This window comes from Geotrypetes seraphini, chromosome 6 (assembly GCF_902459505.1).
Source record: "Geotrypetes seraphini chromosome 6, aGeoSer1.1, whole genome shotgun sequence".
NCBI lineage: Eukaryota > Metazoa > Chordata > Amphibia > Gymnophiona > Dermophiidae > Geotrypetes > Geotrypetes seraphini.
Genome location: NC_047089.1, coordinates 145,614,301 through 145,631,181, shown reverse-complemented (window position 1 = coordinate 145,631,181; position 16,881 = coordinate 145,614,301). Strand labels below are relative to the sequence as shown.

Genomic DNA, 16,881 nt, shown 5'->3' with positions numbered 1-16,881 from the left:
TTGGGCCAGTCTACTTTGTGATCAATGCAGCATCTTCGGGCCGGCTCCCTGAGTGCTGCATTGCACAAAGCTGTGGGCAGCAGCTCCTTGCATGCGTCCCGCGCCTCTTCTGGAAGCCTTCCCTCTGACGTTGCAATGTCAGAGAGAAGGCTTCCGGTTCAAGCGCAGGCCACGTGGAGGAGCCTTTTCCCATGGCTTTGTGCACTGCAGCACTCAGGAAGCTGGCCCGAAGACGCCGCGTTGATCGCACCGTGGACATGGCGGCTGAAGAACGCTGTCTTGGGCCCGATGGACGTGCCAGCCCTGTGAACCGGCAGAAAATTTCTGCGGACTGGCACCGGTCCACGGACTGGCGGTTGAAGAACACTGCTCCAGAGCACCTGGTTTTGGGCATTTCCACCAGCTGTATGCAGTGAACTGTTATCCTATCCTCTTCGGTAAATACAGACGCAAAAAATGTGTTCAGTTTGTCTGCGATCTCTTTGTCCTCCTTTAGCACTCCCTTTATTCCATGGTCATCCAACGGTCCCACTGCTTCCTTCGCGGGTCGTTTCCCCTTAATATATCAAAAGAACGGCTTGAAGTTTTTCGCCTCTTTGACTATTTTTTCCTCGTAGTCTCTTCTGGCCCCTTTTACCGCCTTATGGCACCTGCGTTGATGTTGTTTGTGCTTATTCCAGTTTTTGTCTGTTTTTGACCTTTTCCATTCCTTAAATGAAGTTTTCTTGTTTCTGATCGCTTCCTTCACCTCTACAGTAAGCCACGCCGGTTCTTTGTTCTTTTTCCTCTTGGATCCTTTGTTGATATGCGGTATATATAGATTTTGCACCTCGGTGACTGTGTCCTTAAAAAGGGACCAAGCTTGCTCTTGCATTTTTACAGTGCTGATCCTCTTCTCAATCTTCTTCCCTACCATGAGTCTCATCCCTTCGTAATTCCTTTTTCGGGGTCCGATGTTACTCCCCTGCATCCAGGTCGAAGCGGATCATATTGTGATCGCTGCCCCCAACGTCCCTTCAACTTCTACATCATGTGCTGGTCCTCGCTGTCCATTTATAATTAAGTCCAGAATTGCATTTCCTCTAGTATTTTCCTTTACAAGTTGTTCCATGAAGCAATTGCCTACAGAATCCAAGAACTTGGTTTCCTTAGCGCAGGCGGAGGTGCCTAGGTTCCAGTCTATTCCCGGATAGTTGAAGTCACCCATGATAAATACATTGCCTCCCTTGCAGTTGTGTTTAATCTCGTCCGTCATTTCTCCATCAATTTCTTCAGACTGCCCTGGGGGTCGGTAGTAGATGCAGATCTTCATTTCCAGTCCATTTGTTCCCGGAATTTTGACCCATAGAGACTCTAACTTAGCCGTCTGTTGTGGCGTGCTCTCTCCAGTAGATTCAATTCCCTCTTTGACATATATGGCAATGCCCCCTTTTTCAGCCACTCTGTCTCTGCGGTATAACATAGTAGATGATGGCAGATAAAGACCCGAAAGGTCCATCCCGTCGGCCCAACCTGATTCAATTTAAAATTTATTTTTTTTTTTTTCTTAGCTATTTCTGGGCAAGAATTCAAAGCTTTACCCGGTACTGTGCTTGGGTTCCAACTGCCGAAATCTCTGTTAAGACTTACTCCAGCCCATCTACACCCTCCAACCCATTGAAGCCCTCCCCAGCCCATCCTCCACCAAACGGCCATATACAGACACAGACCGTGCAAGTCTGCCCAGTACTGGCCTTAGTTCAATATTTAATCTTATTTTCTGATTCTAGATCCTTTGTGTTCATCCCACGCTTCTTTGAACTCAGTCACAGTTTTACTCTCCACCACCTCTCTCGGGAGCGCATTCCAGGCATCCATTACCCTCTCCGTAAAGTAGAATTTCCTAACATTGCCCCTGAATCTACCACCCCTCAACCTCAAATTATGTCCTCTGGTTTTACCATTTTCCTTTCTCTGGAAAAGATTTTGTTCTACGTTAAAACCCTTCAAGTATTTGAACGTCTGAATCATATCTCCCCTGTCTCTCCTTTCCTCTAAGGTATACATATTCAGGGCTTCCAGTTTCTCCTCATACGTCTTCTGGTGCAAGCCTCCTATCATTTTTGTCGCCCTCTTCTGGACCGCCTCAAGTCTTCATACGTCTTTCGCCAGATACGGTCTCCAAAACTGAACACAATACTCCAAGTGGGGCCTTACCAATGACCTGTACAGGGGCATCAACACCTTCTTCCTTCTACTGACTACGCCTCTCATTATACAGCCCAGCATCCTTCTGGCAGCAGCCACTGCCTTGTCACACTGTTTTTTTGCCTTTAGATCTTCAGACACTATAACCCCAAGGTCCCTTTCCCCGTCCGTGCATATCAGCTTCTCTCCTCCCAGCATATACGGTTCTTTCCTATTATTAATCCCCAAATGCATTACTCTGCATTTCTTTGCATTGAATTTTAGTTGCCAGGCATTAGACCATTCCTCTAACTTTTGCAGATCCTTTTTCATATTTTCCACTCCCTCTTCGGTGTCTACTCTGTTACAAATCTTGGTATCATCTGCAAAGAGGCACACTTTTCCTTCTAACCCTTCAGCAATGTCACTCACAAACATATTGAACAGGATTGGCACTGAGGGACTCCACTAGTCACCTTTCCTTCCTTCAAGCGACTTCCATTAACCACCACCCTCTGGCGTCTGTCCGACAGCCAGTTTCTGACCCAGTTCACCACTTTGGGTCCTAACTTCAGCCCTTCAAGTTTGTTCAACAGCCTCCTATGAGGAACTGTATCAAAGGCTTTGCTGAAATCCAAGTAAATTACATCTAGCATATGTCCTCGATCCAGCTCTCTGGTCACCCAATCAAAAATTCAATCAGGTTCGTTTGGCACGATTTACCTTTTGTAAAGCCATGTTGCCTCGGATCCTGTAACCCATTAGATTCAAGGAAGTACACTATCCTTTCTTTCAGCAACACTTCCATTATTTTTCCAACAACTGAAGTGAGGCCTGTAGTTTCCTGCTTCATCCCTGTGACCACTTTTATGAATAGGGACCACATCCGCTCTCCTCCAATCCCCAGGAATCACTCCAGTCTCCAGAGATTTGTTGAACAAGTCTTTAATAGGACTCGCCAGAACCTCTCTGAGCTCCCTTAGTATCCTGGGATGGATCCCGTCTGGTCCCATCGCTTTGTCCACCTTCAGTTTTTCAAGTTGCTCATAAACACCCTCCTCTGTGAACGGCGCAGAATCTACTCCATTTTCTCGTGTAACTTTGCCAGACAATCTCGGTCCTTCTCCAGGATTTTCTTCTGTGAACACAGAACAGAAGTATTTGTTTAGCACATTTGCTTTCTCCTCATCACTCTCCACATATTGGTTCCCAGCATCTTTTAGCCCAGCAATTCCATTTTTGATCTTCCTCCTTTCACTAATATATCTGAAAAAATTTTTATCTCCCTTTTTTACATTTTTAGCCATTTGTTCTTCCGCCTGTGCCTTTGCCAAACGTATCTCTCTCTTGGCTTCTTTCAGTTTCACCCTGTAGTCCTTTCTGCTCTCCTCTTCTTGGGTTTTTTTATATTTCATGAAAACCAACTCTTTCGCCTTTATTTTCTCAGCCACTAGGTTGGAGAACCATATCGGCTTCCTTTTTCTCTTGTTTTTATTGATTTTCTTCACATAAAGGTCCATAGCCATTTTTATCGCTCCTTTCAGCTTAGACCACTGTCTTTCCACTTCTCTTATGTCCTCCCATCCTAACAGCTCTTTCTTCAGGTACTTTCCCATTGCATTAAAGTCCGTACGTTTGAAATCTAGGACTTTAAGTATCATGCGGCCGCTCTCCACTTTAGCCGTTATATCAAACCAAACCGTTTGATGATCGCTACTTCCTAGGTGAGCACCCACTCGAACATTAGAGATACTCTCTCCATTTGTGAGGACCAGATCCAATATCGCTTTTTCCCTTGTGGGTTCCGTTACCATTTGTCTGAGCAGAGCCTCGTGAAAGGCATTCACTATCTCCCTACTTCTTTCCGATTCCGCAGACGGAACATTCCAGTCCGCATCCGGCAGGTTGAAATCTCCCAACAGCAGAACCTCCTCTTTCCTTCCAAACTTTTGGATATCCACAATCAGATCCTTATCAATTTGCTGCGATTGAGTCGGAGGTCTGTAGACTACACCCACGTAGATAGAAGTTCCATCTTCTCTTTTCAGAGCAATCCATATCGCTTCTTCGTCTCCCCAGGTCCTTGCATTTCGATTGCTTGGATATTGATCTTTACATTGAGAGCTACTCCTCCACCTTTATGACCATCTCTGTCCTTCCTAAAAAGATTATATCCTGGTATGTTTGCATCCCATCCATGTGATTCACTGAACCATGTCTCTGTGATAGCGACAATATCTAGATCTGCCTCAAACATCAGGGCTTGCAGATCATGAACTTTGTTTGTATCCCGGTAGCACAGTGTCCCAGACGTTTTCCTCAGTCCACCATGTTTCCGTGATGCTGATGATGTCCACATTATCTTTTTGTGCCATAGCTTCTAATTCACCCATCTTATTCCATAGGCTCCTTGCGTTTGTGTACATACACTTGAGTGTGCGGCCTGTTCCTTTCTCGCATTTCTTTTCCTCTTGTGTCCCTTTCGATCTGTCTTGCCTGTGAGAGTCTTCCCATTTATCTTCTTGCACGGTATCCCCCGGGTATACCAGTTCCCGAACCATCGACTGTCGGCTTTCCCCTTCTTCCTAGTTTAAAAACTTTTCAACTTCTCTCTTGATGTTGCTTGCAAGTAGCCTTGTTCCATTTCTGCTGAGCTGGAGTCCGTCCTTCCTGAATAACTTGCTCTTCCCCCGAACGTCGTCCAGTTGCGCACGAAGTGGAATCCTTCTTCCTCACACCAGCGCCACATCCATGTGTTGACTGCTTGCAGCTCCATCTGCCTCTTCTCGTCGGCCCTGGGTACTGGCAGGATCTCTGAGAATGCTATCCTTTGCATTCTGGTCTTCAGCTTCGTTCCTAGTATCCGGAACATAAGCAATGTCTCCACTGGGTCAGACCAGAGGTCCATCGTACCCAGCAGTCTGCTCACGCGGCGGCCCAAACAGGTCCAGAACCTGTGCAGTAATCCTCTATCTATATCCCTCTATCCTCTTTTCCAGCAGGAAAATATCCAATCCTTTCTTAAACCCCAGTACCGTACTCTGCCCTATTACGTCCTCTGGAAGCGCATTCCAGGTGTCCATCACACAGGTAAAGAAGAACTTCCTAGCATTCGTTTTGAATCTGTCCCCTTTCAACTTTTCCTGGTATTTTAACCCATAGTGATTCCAATTTGTTGGTCGTCTCTGCTGTGTCCATTCTTGTTGATTGTATGCTTTCTTTTATGTATAGGGCTATTCCACCTCCTTTCTGTCCTGACCTGTCCTGGCGATAGAGCTTGTACCCCGGCAGTGCTGTATCCCATTTGTTTTCCTCATTCCACCATGTTTGAGAGATTCCTATGATGTCTATGTCCTCTGCATTGGCCATGGATTTTAGTTCCCCCCTTTTGTTTCTTAGGCTCCTTGCATTAGTATATATGCAATTTAGATCCTGGTATTTTGTTGTCTTCATTTCCTTTCCCTGTGCTTCGATCTTTAGTTTCTTCTCTTTTGCTACAATCTTTCTAACCTCCTCTTCTGGGTTAGTCGACTCCTGTAATTTGTCCCTTGTTTCTTCCCAGCCTTTTTTCTCCTTAGTATCTTCATGGGATACTTTACTCCGAATCGTCGACGCTTGGTCGACTGTCGGCTTTCCCCTTCTTAGTTTAAAGCTTATTCTATTCCTCTCTTGACGTTGTTTGCTAGAAGTCTAGTTCCCGCTGCACTCAGGTGCAGTCCATCTCTCCTGTAGAGCTTGCTCTTGCCCCAGAATGTTGTCCAGTTCCTCACGAAGTGGAAATCCTTCTTCCTTACACCATTTCCTCATCCACGCATTTATTGATTGTAGTTCCTCCTGCCTTTTCACATCTGCCCTCGGTACCGGTAGGATCTCTGAGAACGCTATCTTCTGGGTCCTCATCTTCAGCTTCCTTCCCAGAATCTTGAACTGTTCTATCAGCGTGCTTCTTCTGTAGTCTCTCCTGCTGTTCAATCCCAACCCGCAATCCAGGAGTTACAGAAATCCAGAACTTTTCTGAGCACACGGTCGCACCCCTTTAGCCTGAGAGCTAGTAAACATATCCAGTTAAGTCCCAAAGCCAAGCAACATACCTGAACAAATCCATGACAAAGGGGTAAGGGGGAGAATCACCATCAACATAAGTAATTCATGAACTGGTTTGCTATGCAAAATATTAACAAGTGATAAACAGGCACAAAGGCAACTCAGAAAAACATCGAGGAACAATGTAGAACTAACATGCTGTGTGCAACGAGCACCCCAAGAAAGGCCTTTAGTAATGTGCACACTCACAGAAACTTCCCAAAGGATCTGGCAACTGGCTGCAAGGAGAGTAACCGAGGCAGAAAGGAGAAGGATACTCCAAAACAATTGAGTATATACAGAGAGGGTGGGCCATATGGAATCCTCCAGGGACTAACAGAAAGAAGATTATCGAAGGTATAAATCTAATCTTCCATTCTGTTATGGCCCTTCCAGATTCCATATGCTTGGTGACATGCCAAAGCAACGGTAACTACAAAGGCACAGAAAAGCCTGCCCTCAAAACAGAGGGCCTGAAAAACGGCATCAGAACGTGCCGCCACATTCACTCGGTAAAACAGGTATTACGAGAGGACTAAGTAGCCACCCTGCAAATTTCATCAGGATGAATTGTGTGAGATTTCGCCCACAATGCAGCTACAGTTCTCATTGAATGAGCTTTAAACAAGATCGGCGGCTGCTTGCCGTGGACAATGTAAGTTGCGGAAATAGCCATTGAGCAATTGAGGACTTGGATGCTGTCCTACCACAGTGAGGCACATCAGTTAGAACAAAAAGGTGATCAAAAAACAAAAACAAACGCCTGCTCCCCTGCAGCCTGCACCTTCCCCGCTCTTACCTCCTTAACGATAATAGGGCAAGCCTGCAGGCTCGCTGGTGTTAAAGTGATCCCTGCAGCTGCCCGTGGTCCTCAGCGGCACGTTCTCTCTGTCGCGATCCTGCCCCTGACGTCAGAGAGAACGTGCCGCTGAGGACCACGGGCAGCTGCAGGGATCACTTTAACACCAGCGAGCCTGCAGGCTGCCCTATTATCGTTAAGGAGGTAAGAGAGGGGAAGGTGCAGGCTGCGGGGGAGCAGGTGTTCGTTTTTGGTTTTTGATCACCTTTTTGTTCTAACTCACAGTTCTTCAACCGCCGGTCCTCGGACCGGTGTCAGTCCGCAGGAAATTTTTGCCGGTCCGCACAGGGCCGGCAAGATTGACTTACTTCAATTTCCTGCCAGTCCGCGCAGGGCCGGCAAGATCAACATCTGAAGTCTGCGCTGGGCCGGAGAGATCTTGGGGAGCCTCCGACAGTGGCTTTCTCCCCTCTCTGCAGCTCTCCTTTACTTCCCAGCGCAGCGATTCACGAAGGCAGCCTCGGGGCTTTTGCTGAGTCGCGGCTGCCTCTGATGATGCAACTTCCTCTTTCCTCAGAGGCGGCGCGACCCAACAAAGGACCCGAGGCTGCCTTCCTGAATCGCTGCGCTGGGAAGTAAGAAAAGCTGCTGGGAGGGGAGAAAGCCACTATCAGAAGCCTGGGCAAGGGAAAAAAAGGGACAGCTGCTACTGGAGAGAGAGAAGGAGAGATGCTTCTGGGAGGGGAGGAGGGAAAGGAATCTGGGAAGCTGCTGGGCAAAGAAAAAAAGGGACAGCTGCTACTGGAGAGGGAGAAGGAGAGATGCTTCTGGGAGGGGAGGAGGGAAAGGAATCTGGGAAGCTGCTGGGCAAGGAAAAAAAGGAACAGCTGCTACTGGACCTGGAGGGAAGGAGAAGGAGAGATGCTGCTGGGAGGGGAGGAGGGAAAGGAGTCTGGGAAGCTGCTGGGCAAGGGAAAAAAGGGACAGCTGCTACTGGAGAGGGAGAAGGAGAGATGCTGCTGGGAGGGGAGGAAGGGAAGAGAGTTACTGCTGGACAGGAGGAGGAGGGAAGGGAGAATGAAAAAAGGAAGGAAACAGCTGGCAGAGAGATTAAAGGAGGGGAAGGGGAGACACAGGCATGAGAAAGTAGAGAGATTGATGATAGGAAGGGGTCAGCAGAAAAATAAGCAGAGAGGGACAACGATGATAGATCTGGTGTAGGAGAGATAAAAATGAAGAGAGCAATGAAGCTGGAATGAATCATGTAAAAAGGAGAGAGGGGTACAAGCTGGATGGAAAGGGGAGAGGGGCATAGAAAGAAGACAGATACCATATGGAAGGGGGAGAGGACAGACAGTGGATGGAAGGGGCAGATGCTGGATTGAAGAGACAGAGAGGGCAGACGCTGGAAGGAAGAGAGTGAAAAGAAGATTGAAAGCATTCTGTAATAATTTGGCTTGTTCAGTTTTCTTGATAGTAGAGGGGATATATGTGAAGGGGAGGGGAGACAGGGGTTTTGTTGATCCTTGCTCTGAATTATTTGTATTTATAAAATGACAACTGTACAGAATATTGTTTCTTTTTATACTTTAATAAAATACATTCAATATAAAATCATAACTGAGGCTTGTGTGGATGGGATCAGATGATTTGTGGGGACCGAGCTCGCGGAGATGTGGCGGAAACGGGGTTTTTAAATTTTAGTCCTAGTAGTTTGCCGGTCCACAAAATAATTTTTTTTTTTCTGCCGGTCCACAGGTGTAAAAAGGTTGAAGAACACTGTTCTAACTGATGTGCCTCACTGTGGTAGAACAGCATCCAAGTCCTCTATTGCTCAATGGCCATTTCCACAACTTAAGGGCTGGAGAAATTATTTTTAGGCAAATTGAGGGGTTTTGGGCAGAAATAAAACTTTGCAAAAAAAAAAAAAAAAGATCAATAAAAATCCAAGATGGTCACTGCCAGCGAATTTGCTCCAAAAATAGCAAAATCCCCAAAAATAAAAAATAGTGATTTGGGGTTTAGGGAGGTGGGAGACCTGAACCTTATCCTTAGAAACTGTGAAAAACAAAAATTAAATATCCTCACAAGCCACCCCCAAAGTTCTCATAGAACATAATGGAGGTACTCATAATTCTGTAGTGCCTTTGCTTGTCAGTGTTTTTAAAAGCAGCTGAATGGAGGAAAACGACTTTCTGCCTCAGAAACAGCACCAAATGCACAGAACTGAAGATCTTCAGACTGCCAGCTGGCCAGACACCGACAACACCCCCTCCAACCCCACGGATCCTCTGCCACACGGTCAGGTGCAGGAAAGGCAGCCTGCGCCTTGAAACCCAGGTGGGTTTCCGTCCAAAACGTACACAGCTTGTGCTTGAAACCTGTGACAAGATCACTGGCCAGCAGACTCTTAAGGGAAGAGATCCTGGGTACTCTAAGAAGTGTGGCACACAGCAGACTAACCCACAGATCTACCAGAGTTTCTCTGCAGTCCAGCACCATAGGACTGCATCCTTTTCTTTGACAGGGGACCACCAGGGAGGGGTCTCAAGCCACTAAAGTCACAGAGAAATGAACTTTAAGTGGAAAAAATAAGAAATAGAAGCAGAGCAACTGCAAAAGACTTCTAAAAGGATTGCTTGCAGAACTTATAACTAGATATGTTTACTAGTTCTCAGGCTAAGGGGATGGAACATGTGCTCAGAAAAGTGTGAATTTCTACAACTTCCAGATTGTGGGTTGGGATTGAATACCTAGCATATGGAATCTGGAAGGAACATAACAGAATGTACCCTTAAGTACAGTAGGTTTTTCATCTGTTCCTGGAAGGTTTACAACACCATATAAAGCAGTGGTCTCAAACTCAAACCCTTTGCAGGGCCACATTTTGGATTTGTAGGTACTTGGAGGGCCACAGAAAAAATAGGTGATGTCTTATTAAAGAAATGACAATTTTGCAGGAGGTAAAAGTCTTTATAGTTTCCTTTTGGCTAAGTCATAATAATAATACTGTAATTTATAGCTAAAGAGACATATGATCAAGAAACTGTTTTATTTTACTTTTGTGATTATGATAAACATAGCAAGGGCCTCAAAATAGTACCTAGCGGGACGCATGTGGCCCCCGAGCCGCGAGTTTGAGACCACTGATATAAAGGAATCAAGATGGGATATATACCTGGAAAGTCCTCTGTACTGACCACTAGGCTGTCCCTCAGATCAAAAGGGACATCTGTGTGGCTATTTTTGCATAATCTCACTTCTCCCAGTGACAATCCCTTTGCCCTGGGGCAATTTGTTTTATCTTCTTTTCCTATGTAGACTTTAAACTCTTTGGCCTAGGGATTTGTGATACCCAATATTTATTATCACGGTGTAATGCTCTATATCAAATAGCATTATTAAGCTCAGCAGTATAATTTAAAACTTTACCCTTCCTTTTATAAAGGAAACACTGATTTAATTTCTATTTCAGAGATGACAAACTTTACTGACCATTTAAAAATAAGCAGAAATAAGTGCTTACTCTCTATTGGTGGTTTTGGTCCACTGACTAAAGCTTCTGTGATCTGTGAAGCAACAGAACTGTCAAAACCAGAGTTAGAGGAGTCTGGGTCTGGATCACTAAGAATGCTGGGGAAGCTGGCTTTGCTTTGCGTTGGTAGTTCCGACTGGCGCTCTGTAAACAAATGTTACAAAAATATCAATTGCCTATTCAAACCAAAACATTTCAACTTATTATGTCACTTAATCCACTATGGTCCCTGGTACATTAGATAGATTGTGAGCCCACTGGGACAGAAAGAGAAAATGCTTGAAAACATAGTTACTTACCATAACAGGTGTTATCCAGAGACAGCAGGCAGATATTCTCACATGTGGGTGACGTCATCCACGGAACCTCGGTACAGACTGCTTAAAGAAATGCATCACCACTTTAAGAACAAGAGGCCATTCGGCCAACAAGAACAAGAGGCCATTCGGAAAAATTAAGAGGGGACAGATTCAGAACCAGTGATAGGAAGTTCTTCTTCACCCAAAGGGTGGTGGACACCTGGAATGCACTTCCAGAGGGCGTGATAGGACAGAGTACGGTATTGGGGTTCAAGAAGGGATTAGACAATTTCCTCAAGGAAAAGGGGATAGAAGGGTATGGATAGAGAATCACTATACAGGTCCTGGACCTGATGGGCCGCCGCATGAGCGGACTGCTGGGTATGATGGACCTCTGGTCTGACCCAGTAGAGGCACTACTTATGTTCTTAAGAAGTTAAGAAAGTTTGCGAACAGCCCACACCGCATATGCACGAGTACTTTCCTGCCCAACGTAGGCTTGCGGTACCTCAATTCCATAAGCAAGCTAAGAAGCCAGCCAGATGAGGTGGGTGGGTTGTGAGAATATCTGCCTGCTATCCCTGGATAACACCTGTTACAGTAAGTAACTGTGCTTTATTCCAGGACAAGCAGGCAGCATATTCTCACATGTTGGACTCCCTAGCTTACTAGAATGGGATGCAGGGAGTGTTTGCCATTAATAAAATAAATTTTGCAATACTGCTTGAAGTGACCATCCCGTCTGGAATAAGATTCCAGACAGTAGTGAGATGTGAATGTATGACCTGAGGACCAAGTAGCAGCTTTACATATATCATCAATAGGAGTGGAACGTAAGAAAGCAATTGAAGCTACCATAGCTCAGACCTTGTGGGCTGTGATACAACTCCCCAGTTGCAGCCCAGCCTGAGAATAATAGGTCATACAAGCCACCATCCATGTACAAATAATTCTCTTGGATACAGGATGTCCCAACTTATTAGGATCAAAGGAAATGAAAAGTTGAGGAAATGCTCTATGTGGCTTAGTTCTTTGTAAGTACACTTCTCCCTCTGAATCCGCGGTTTCAGTATCCGGTGATTCGGTTATTCGCAATTTTTTTTTTTTTTAATCGATTTTAATTTTTTGGGCTATTTTTAAGCCCTCTGAGACTCTCGGGAACCTTATCTGGTGGTCTAGCGGGCTTTTGGGGCAGCAGCGATCTTCATACACTCCTGCCCCGTGCAGATCACTCACAGTAAATGGCTGCCATTTCCTATGAGTGATCTGCATGGGGCAGGAGCATAGGAAGATCGCTGCTGCCCCGAAAGCCCGCTAGACCACCAGGTACGGTTCTGGGGAGTCTCAGAGGGCTTAAGGTAAGGTCCAGGATTTCAGGGGAAGGTGGGGGTTGGGTCAGAACCAGCCCAAATATTATTTGTGTTTTTTTTAATATTCGCATGCTGGCTCTGCCCCTAATCTCCGCGAATATTGAGGGAGAAGTGTAATAAACTAAAGCTCATTTACAATCCAAAGTATGAGAATGAGGCTTAGGAAAGAACACTGGAAGCACAATAGATTGATTGAGATGGAATTCAGTGACTACTTTTGGAAGGAACTTCGGATGAGTGCGAAGCACAACTTTGTCATGATGAAACATTGTGAACGGTGAATCCGTCACCAGTGCCTGAAGTTCACTTATGCTTCGAGCAGAGGTAAGGGAGATGAGAAAAACCACTTTCCAAGTGAGGTATTTAAGATGAGCCAAAAGCATTGGTTCAAAAGGAGGCTTCGTAAGTCTAGAACGAACAACATTGAGATCCCAAACTACTGGAAGGGGTTTGAGAGATGGTTTGACATTGAAAAGTCCTTTCATGAATCTGGACACAAGAGGTTGAGCAGTTAGAGGTTTACCTGTGAAATGCCTCAATAGCACCGAAATGAACCCTAATCGAAGTGGTCTTGAGGCCCGAGTTGGATAAATGTAGAAGATAATCCTATAATGAAGATAAAGAGGTGGATTTAGCATCATGATGATGAAGAGTACACCAAGTGCAGAAGATATCCGCGTCTCTGCGAGAGAAGAGATGGAAAAAATCTGAAGAGGCATTGATTCCCTGATACTGAGTTGAAATAGAAGGGAGAACCAGGGTTGCCCAGGCCACCGAGGAGCTATCAGAATCATTGTGGCCGATTCCTGTTTTAACTTGACAAGCGCCTTGAGGATGAGATGATTTGAATGAAGTGCATAGAGAAACTTGTGCATCCACTCCAGAAGAAAAGCATTCGCTTCCAGACGTTGGGGAGAGTACTGCCTGGAGCAAACCTGGGGGCAGTTTGTGATTTGGGAGGGACACAAACAGGTCTATCTGAGGAATCCCCCAGAGAGAGAATATGTGATTCAGAACTGCAAAGTTGAGCGTCCACTCGTGTAGCTGAAGGAACCTGCTGAGTGTGTGCGAGAGAATTTTGTTCCCCTTGAATGTATACTGCTTTGAAAAAAAATGTTGCAAGCAATCACTCAGTTCCAAATCTTCTGGAACTCTTGACAAAGAAGGAGAGAGCCTTATCCCTCCTTGCTTGTTTATGTAATACACTGCCACCTGATTGTCCATACAGATTAGAAGGACATGGTTGGGCACAATGTGCTGAAATGCTTTGAGAGCATTGTAAATCGCTCTGAGTTCTAAGAGATTGATATGGGAAAGCTGATCCTGGGTAGACTAGGGGTCTTGAGTACAAAGACCGTCCGGATGAGCTCCCCAAGCATAGGTGGACAAGTTTGTGGTCAGAACCTTCTGATGTGGAGGTGTTTGGAATAAAAACCCTCTGGAAAGACTGGAAGAGTTCATCCACCACTGTAGAGATTATCGAAGTGAAGATGCGATTGTAATGTGTTGAGACAGTGGGTCAAGAGCTTAAGACCGCTGAGATGCAAGAGCCAATTGAGGCGTCCTAAGATGAAGTCTTGCAAATGAAGTAACATGCACCTTGAAGCCATGTGACCCAGGAGTACCATCATTTGTCTGGCCGAGATTGACTGAAGATAAGTCTGATGGCAAAGATGAATCAAATTCTCTTGGCTTTGCTAAGGGATAAACGCTCTGGAGATGAATGGTATCTAGCAGAGCTCCGATAAATTGCAGATTCTGAGAGGGTTGAAGTTGGGATTTGGGGAAACTGATTCGAACTCCAGTCGCTGCCATCACTCCTTGCAAGTAACATAGTAGATGACAGCAGATAAAGACCCGAATGGTCCATCCAGTCTGCCCAACCTGATTCAATTTAAATTTTTCTTCTCAGCTATTTCTGGGCAAGAATCCAAAGCTTTACCCAGTACTGTGCTTGGGTTCCAACTGCCGAAATCTCTGTTAAGACTTACTCCAGCCCATCTATACCCTCCCAGCCATTGAAGCCCTCCCCAGCCCATCCTCCACCAAATGGCCATATACAGACACAGACCGTGCAAGTCTGCCCAGTACTGGCCTTAATTCAATATTTAATATTATTTTCTGATTCTAAATCCTCTGTGTTCATCCCACACTTCTTTGAACTCAAGGTTGGATCTTTGATCAGCCAATTGTCCAGATAGGGAAAAACTGGAGACCAAGTACGCAATGCTGCTGCTACTACACCCAGGCACTCTGGGAGAGGATGCAAGGCCGAAGGGTAGGACTGAGCTACCTGAAATCTGAGGAATTTTCTGGAGGTCGGATGCACTAGAATGTGAGTATAAGAATCTTTCATATCTAGAGAGCACAGCCAGTCATTGCTATCTAAGAGGGGAAATAAAGTTTCCAGGGACAACATACAAAACTTTTCCTTCACTAGAAACTTGTTCAGGCCCCTGAGGATTAAAATTGGATATAGACCTCCCATCTTCTTTGGGATGAGAAAATACCGGGAATAAAATCCCTGACTCCTCTGGAGAGGTGGAACCTTCTCTATTGCCTTGAGAAGAAGAGATTCTATCTCCTGAAGAAGAAGGGACATCTGCTGAGAGTTGAAAGACGACTCTCTTGGAGGATGATCTGGAGGTATAGTGATGAAGTGAAGAGAGTATCGCTCTCGAATGACTTTTAGAACTCAGAGGTCTATGGGTATCAATTTCCAACGATGATAGTACAATTGGAGCCGACCTTCGATTGGTTGAGGAAAACACTGGGGAAGAGGAACAGTGGCTATGCTTATCAAAATGACTTATCAAAATGACTGAGTAGGCTTTGGAGGAGCTGCTGATTAAGATTTCTGTGGGCACTCTTGCTTCTGCTGCAGTCTAAGAAAAGCAGCTCGTTTTGAAGAAAAGCACCTTTGATATGAAGAAGGCTTAAAAGATTTAGAAGTTGAGGGCTTAGGCTTGGATTTAACCACAGCATCCCAATTTTTCTCATGATCAGTGTAGTATTTTCATTAGAGTCACTAAAAAGCTTCTCTCCTAAGCAGGGAATGTTAACTAAATCTGTCCTGAAGATTGATATCAATATCTGAGACTCTTAGCCATGCGAGATATCTCATGGCCACTGATATTGCCGAGGTTCTGGAAGATTACATTACAGATTTCTATTCCGCCATTACCTTGCGGTTCAAGGCGGATTACAAAAGATTTATGAAAGGGGGGTTACAATGGAAGAACATTATTCATTACTAAAGTTGTAAAGAGTAAATCATTTGTCATTTCAAGAGTTGTAAAGAGTAGAACATTTGTCAGTATTTGAATGGTAAAAAGTGGAGAGGTGTAGGTAGAGATTTAGGGAGAAAGGGAAACTAAGGAAGATCATTTGTTGTTTTTTCAGGTTGTACAATGGAAGAACATTTGTCCTTTCTAGAGTTGTAGATCTTTTGTCATTTCAAGAGTTGTAACGAGTGGATCATGTCAGGATTGTTTCAGGAATTTCTTGAAAAGTATGGTTTTTAGTTCTTTTCTGAATATCTTGTAGTCTGGGGTGGTTATCAGTAGGTTAGAGATCTGGTTATCTAGTTTTGCGGCTTGAGTGGCTAGGAGGCCATCGTGTAGTTTTTTTCCGTTTTACTTCTTTGATCGGGGGGGAGGGGTATGAATGGGGAGTGCGTTTTTCTGTGTCTGGTTAAGGTTGCTTGGATGAGGCGGTTGTTTAGGTAGGATGGGCTGTTTCCATATTGGGTTTTAAATAACATGCAGTAGAATTTAAATAGTATTCTTTCTTGGATTGGTAGCCAGTGTGAGTTGATATACGCTTCTGTGATATGGTCGTGTTTCCTCAGTGAGTAGATGAGTCTCAGAGCTGTATTTTGGATTGTTTGTAGTTGTTTGGTCATAGTAGTGGGGCAGGGGAGGTTAGGATGTTGCAGTAATCTAGCAGTCCTTGGATTAGGGATTGCACTATAAGCTGGAATTGTGTTCTTTCAAAAAATTTCCGGATTTGTCTCAGGTTTCTCATGACTGCGAAGGATTTCTGTATTGTTTTATTTATTTGCGGTTGCATGGTGCAGCATCTGTCTATTGTCATTCCTAGTAACTTTATAGTGGTTTGGATGGGATAGTTGATTGAGTTGAGTTCTATATTGGTTATGGTTGGGATTTTGTCATTTTCAAGGAGGATAAATTTGGTTTTGTCAGGGTTGAGTTTTAGTTTGTGATTTTTCATCCAAGTCGTAACAGTTTCTAGTGTTCGGTGTATTATATTTGTCATGGTGGTCTTTGGCTGATCAAATGGTAAGAGAATGGTTATGTCATCCGCATAACTATAGGTGGTTATGCCTAGATTATCTAGCTGTGTTCCAAGAGAGGCAGTGTATAGGTTGAAGAGAGTGGGGGATAAAGGGGATCCCTGTGGTACGCCACAGGGATTTGACCAAGGTTCAGATTTTTCTTTGTCTGATTTTACTCTGTAGGTTCTGGATTTTAGGAAGCCTTCAAACCAAGAGTAAACTTTATCTGAGATACCTATTGCATCCAAGATTTGCAGGAGGGTGCTGTGATCTACTAGGTCAAATGCTGCTGTCAAGCCCAGTTGTATGAGAAGCATTATTTTTCCTGTGCT

General features: G+C 44.8%; 1 protein-coding gene across 1 annotated transcript in view; it reads right to left on the bottom strand.

The window, feature by feature from the left end:
• CNOT11 (CCR4-NOT transcription complex subunit 11) overlaps window positions 1-16,881 on the bottom strand; it is a 127,861-nt gene that overhangs the window by 62,117 nt on the left and 48,863 nt on the right. Inside the window, exon 3 of the mRNA XM_033949630.1 lies at window positions 10,575-10,727. Coding sequence (XP_033805521.1) covers window positions 10,575-10,727 — 153 coding nt within the window. The remainder of the gene's footprint in view (window positions 1-10,574; window positions 10,728-16,881) is intronic.